The 6,000-nt window shown below is 43.1% G+C and overlaps 1 protein-coding gene across 1 annotated transcript in view; it reads left to right on the forward strand.

Annotated features, from left to right (window-relative positions):
• The window catches only part of atp2b3b (ATPase plasma membrane Ca2+ transporting 3b), a 77,589-nt gene extending 72,078 nt beyond the window's left edge, over positions 1–5,511 (forward strand). Inside the window, 1 exon segment of the mRNA XM_025901696.1 lies at positions 56–5,511. Coding sequence (XP_025757481.1) covers positions 56–562 — 507 coding nt within the window. The 3' untranslated portion in view covers positions 563–5,511.
• The last annotated feature ends 489 nt before the right edge of the window (positions 5,512–6,000 follow it).

Consider the following 6,000-nt stretch of genomic DNA (forward strand, 5'->3'; position numbering starts at 1 on the left):
ACTTTCTCCTCTGTCTTTCTTGTGGTCTCTCCCTGATCTTTTTTCTTCTGGGCAGATGCGAGTGGTGAAAGCATTCCGTAGTTCACTGTACGAGGGCCGGGAGAAACCGGAATCCCGCAACTCCATCCACAACTTCATGGTCCACCCAGAGTTCCTCATCAATGACCTCATCCACAACATCCCGCTGATCGACGACACCGATGTGGATGACGAATCAGAACTCAGCAGATACCAGCACCTGCACCCAGCCCTCCGCAAGCCACCCCCACCTCCCACCCAGCCCCAACCCCCGGCTCGCACCCGTCCCACCCGTCCCTACCGCCAGTACAGCCTCCCGGTGACCCCATGCAACCGAAACAACAACAACAACAGCAGCAGCAGCAGCATTGATTCAATGGTCGCCTACAGCAACCGAAACAGCACCAACGCAATCATCACCTATAACCGAAGCCCCCGTCATCACCACCACCACCGCCACCATAATCGTCATGGCAGGGACAGGCCGGTGAAACCCTCCACCCCCTACCCGGCCCATCTCTACTGTGTGGAGACCTCCTTATAACTGAGCTGAACTTGGGTTTGGGAGGCGGATGGAAAGAGGGGGGATGAAGTTAGGGTGAGAACGAGAGAGGGCAGAGGACACACACATGACATTTTCATCTAATCGCCCTTTCAACAAGCTCACAAGAGGGAGCGAGGGACAAGGAGGGAGTGGACAATGGCCGGAGACTTCTGCTTACAACTCCCTGAGAACATGTTGCCACTTTCCCTCCCTTTGCCCTTACTCCAGCCCTCTCAGTCTGACTCCCTACCTTCACCCCAGTCCCTCCCCTCCTACACCCACAAAACCATCCAACTCAGTCTGTCATCCCCTCCTCGTGGAACGCCACTCACCCTGCCCAGCTGCACACCGACCTCATGCACACTCTTGTCACACACACCTGCAGGTGTGCTTTGGCAGGGTCTGAGTGGGGGTGGGGGGTGGGGCGGTGGGGGTTGGGGTGACAGACCTCCAGAAGAAAACCACACATCCCTTAATGCTTCAGCAGAACAAGGCCATGCGTCTATGGGGGCTGACTCACTCCGTTTTTATTAGTGTTCATCATTAATGTGGTTGTCACCCACTTTCCACCACCATTTATCTGGGTAGATTCTGCAGCCGCTTCAAAGTCACTACTTTGCTTGTAATATAAGTAAAACGCTTTGTTAAAGCTTTAACAGTCATTTCCATTTCCCACTCATTTATTTTCCAACATAATGGTGCTCATTTATTTCGTTCTTATATATCATTTTATTTCTTCTCAGAAACTTTTAGATTTCTTTTTCTTTCATCCCTCTTTCTCGTTCATTGTGTGTACGTGTATTGTCTTGTCTCTTCTGAAAAAATTCACAAAAGCATAACAAAACAGGTTGCTGTTCATTTAAATACAATGGCTGCGACAATGTCTAAAAGATCAGGGCATTTATATCTATGCATCTGTCTATAGATACATAGATGTAAATGTTTGGGAAGCAACAACACAGAACTCATTCATCACTTCACTTTCTCTTTGAATGCTGCCCCATTAGTCCACATGACCTGTTATCTGGAATATTGCTCTGAGATGAACAGTGTATGAGATGTCATGTTAATTTGGATATATACATGTCTACGTACTGTGTAAACTTCATTTCCAGCCTCCTGCCATATCCCCAGTATGCATGGGGAATATCTGCACCTGTCACCTTGGGCAACCCCCATGGCTGACATCCTCTTCCAGTCCCTTCATTTCTGTTCCGTGTCCCATCGTCTTCTCTCTTGCTGTTCCTCCTTTGCTCATTTTGTTGCATTACGTCCATGAGTTTGTCGGTGCATGTGTGTGTGTGTGTCAGCTTTTTTCTTTTTGGAAAAAAAGCTGAATGCTTGGGAAGCATTAACCCTTTAAATGCCATCAAACACGCAATGCACAGGCGAAGGCCCTTTAAGACTTAACGTGCACTCGGTTGGAAGCCCCTCCTGCTCATATTGACATCAGGTCGTCTCTGTTACGTAACCAGTGCCCTCTGCACAGACAAAAGGATTATGCCATTTTAACCTGCTCAGTGTCTCAACCACTTGCCCACGACTAATGTCAGTGTTCACTTTTAGTTATCAGGAACAACCAAGAAGAGCGTATTGTAAACGTTATTATGTCCTTGCGCATTCTCCTTCATTACTATGTACAGATCATTGATTGGGATACCTTTAAGGATATAAGGCTAGGTGTTTTAGCTAGTTAGCTCCGTTTAGCATAAAGAGTTAGCCTAACTTATTCAGAAACACCTGTAAAGCACTCCATGACATCTCCCTTTTAAATTTTTGAGTTATGCAATTTTATTGCTTTTGTTTTGTTCTAGGGAAACAAGCAAAATCTTAGTTAAAGTCTGACAGCTATTCATCACAATATCTATGAAAACATAGTCAGGGCAAAATATGACACACAGATAAGGATCTGTAAATGCCATCCTAAATGCAGATATAACAATAGCAGTGAGTGAAGGCTGATAGCGTTTGATACAGACGTTAGGCCTATACATTGATGGTTCTGTAACTTTTAAAAAACACAGGACACGTGCAGGTCAAAATCTCTTCTCTCTTGGCTGTCAAGAGACATCAGACTGCTACAAAGAAAGAGCAGCATTGCGGTGACAGTGGACTGTGCTGCAGGAGGATGTTTTAGACAGCAAACAAGAGGCACCGCTGCTCCTACACCACAAAGCGCCCAGTCCCATAATGGTCTCATAGTTGTTGACACATTATTTCCATTTATTTCCACTTTATGCTGTTTATGTAGGCCCAAGTCTCATTTATTAAATTATTTTAAAATTAAAACAGGATGCAATAAAGACTTCAGGGCTTAAAACATCCCCAGCCAGACTCTGGACAGCAGGCCCATGAAACAGGTAGTAAGTTTTCTTTGTGACACTAATCTAGATCTCTTACAGTTTTTACAACAGAGCTTTCTGAAGGTTTGCTGTTGTGTTGCCTCATCACATAAAAGGTGAAAGGGCATGGAATTTAAACTTACCGCATTTCATTCACTTTTCAACACACATCCAGGAAATAAGGCCAAAGCCTCTGGTAACAAACACAAGTATCAACCAAGTCCTTTCCAGTTCATAGCCCTTAAAAACATAGCCAGCAACTACATTACTGTACATCTGTTCACTCTTCAATATGTCATGACATGGTGTGATCCAGTGCAGAAGGAGATATAATGACTCAACTCTGCTAATCGTCATAGAAAACTCAATTTCAGTGTCAAAAAATAGAACAGCTCACTAGTGCTTAAAAAAACAATTAACCACAATTACCCATATAAAAAACCATCTGGTTAGACATTGCATACAGTGAAGTAAATGTAGGCTTGCTAAACTGGCAACCAATCATCAAAATTTTGAGAATCCCTAAGAGAAATGGTTAGCAGCAATTATAAAGCTCACAGGTTAGATGTTAACTGTTTCCAGTCTTTATGTCAAGCTAAGCTAAACTAAGCTAACTTCCTGCTGCACCCATGCCTTTATCTAACTCCCCACAAGAAACCCAGTCAGCCACTTTGCCACTGACATTATGTCTAAGCTGCCAACCTAAAAGGCCATAACACACTACATGAGCACACAGCCCGCCGAAAACAACAAAAGAAGAGAAAAAAAATCAGATATCCACCATAGTGACGACACCCATGACATCACCTCCACCTTGACATTCCATGGAACATACATTCCAAACATCACATTCCAGAGCGGCTGTGAGAGTGCCCTCCTGTATCCCATATTGTACTAGGTGTGGGTGGACCGCTGACTTCATGTTGCCTCAGAGTGTGACACCTCAAAGCAATGCAAACCCCTGCTACCTCCCCTCTCTCCTTCCCTTCCTCTGCCCCTGCACCTCCCTCGCGGCTGACTTGTCCCACCGCCAGACTAAGGCAAGGGCAGATGATATGCAAAAGACTGCCATGTTGACAAACGCACCCAGCCGTAGGATTAAAACCACAGTGAGAACGCATCTGTCCTGCTAGTTCTGTTTCAGGAAGCGCGCAGGGCTTTCTGGGAACACCCTTACCTGTACAGAACTCTTGTCTTCTGAATGCTCATCATCATCGTCACCACCTTAAACCGACCCGAGCTGGGTGGGGCAGGCGGTGACACTGTATTGGTCTGTCTGTTTTGAAGCATGCATTTGGTATCATTAATGTCACTCTTTATGTGTTGGTAAGTCATTTAGGTTACTGATCTCTCCACATCTGCTCTCTTCCTCTCTCTCACTCTCTTTCTGTCTCTCACACAAACAGACACACACGCACGCATGCGCACATCCTGTTCAAGTCTCCTCTATTTCAGTACAGCTACATCAGTGCTTTTTTCTGTATGTATGAAAACACGCACACACACACACACACACACACACACACACACACACACACACACACACCAGACTACAGGGTGATAATCTCCAGTGGTGTAAATTTGATTGTCCAGCCATCTCTATCCATCTGTCCAGCCATGTTACATCATGATGTTGTGAGCCAGATTCACAAAAGACAAAACAATGTGAAGAAAAATATATTTATCAGAATTATTTATCAAAATTATAAATTGTACAACTGCACCACAATTGTACAGATCGCCCAAATGTGCACATGTGCATCTTTGATTTACAGGTACTATGTTCCTGTTACACTTTTTTTTAAATGTTTCTTTCTTTTATTCCAATTGCTTTTTGTAAAGAGAGGAACAACAAAACGGAAGCGCTTGTATTATATTGTTATTATTATGATTATTACTCTTGATTTTCTCCACCGGTGCTCCCACTGATGGAAAGACAGTTGCACATTCTCCTGAGCATATTCTGAGGGCTGTGTTTTCTGTCCAGTGAACAGCCCCTGAAGTGTGCAGAGGTGCAGAGATGCTTACAGTCTCTTAAGACCAGAGACACCACTCTGTAAATAGAGAACAGGAGATACAAATGTACCTCATTATAGTCTGAAGGACTGGACAAAGTGGGGACCCAGAGAGGATGGAGAATCAGAAGGCGATGCAGAGCTAGAGACTGCAGAAGTGCAGTGCTTCCATGTGCTGTTTAGGCTGCTCTTTTAGATCTGCCACCAGTATTTACTGCCATGTTACCACAGGAACGAATGAAGGCTTTTACATTATTCATTATACATACTACTGTAAATATTATGTGTGGAATGGTCCCCCTTCTTGCACAAAGCAGTCCTGTTCTGCAGACAGAAAATGCAGCCTTAACTGTGCTGAAATTAAAAAAGACCAAAAAAAAAACATGAAGACTATTGAATATATTAAAGAGTTACCTGCCTGTTATTTAAGCGAATAAATATCTATATATGAGAAAGAACACACCTGTATACTGTAGACTAAGTCTGTATGGAAATCTAAGAGAATTTAATGGAAATTAAGTCCAACACCTTTTGTCTGTATGAAAGAAAAAAATACATCAAAGTATTCTACAATAATAACTTTGACAAAGTTTGTGTGGTCCTGTGTTGTTTTTTCACAATAATGCAGGAATGCCCTTCCGTTTTTAAACCTCTGCACAAGGTGACGTGTCATCCTGTCCCTCAAACGTAAGTAAAATCACCAAATTTAAGCAACACCTGACGCTTCAGCTGACTTTCTTCAATAAACCTCTTGCACAACAAACATGGTGGCTTGTCAAACAGGTGGAGTGGATAGTATTAAAGTAGGCTTCTTAGGCGTTTTCTTATTTTTTGTAATACATCCTGTCAAAATGGTGAATTCGGATATTGAAGTTAACGAGGTTTGTGTATGTATAAGCAGAGTTGACAAAAGTACAGACATTCTGTACTTAAGTACTTCTACTCTTTGTATTTGTACTTCTACTTAAGACATTAAGTAAAAGTACAAATACTACTGTTAAAAATACTCTAGTACTGATTCAACCTCTTTACTCAAGTAAAAGTAAAAAAGTACAGGCTCTGAAATGTACTCAAAGTGAAA

The sequence above is a fragment of the Oreochromis niloticus genome, linkage group LG20, assembly GCF_001858045.2.
Source record: "Oreochromis niloticus isolate F11D_XX linkage group LG20, O_niloticus_UMD_NMBU, whole genome shotgun sequence".
Taxonomy (NCBI): Eukaryota; Metazoa; Chordata; class Actinopteri; order Cichliformes; family Cichlidae; genus Oreochromis; species Oreochromis niloticus.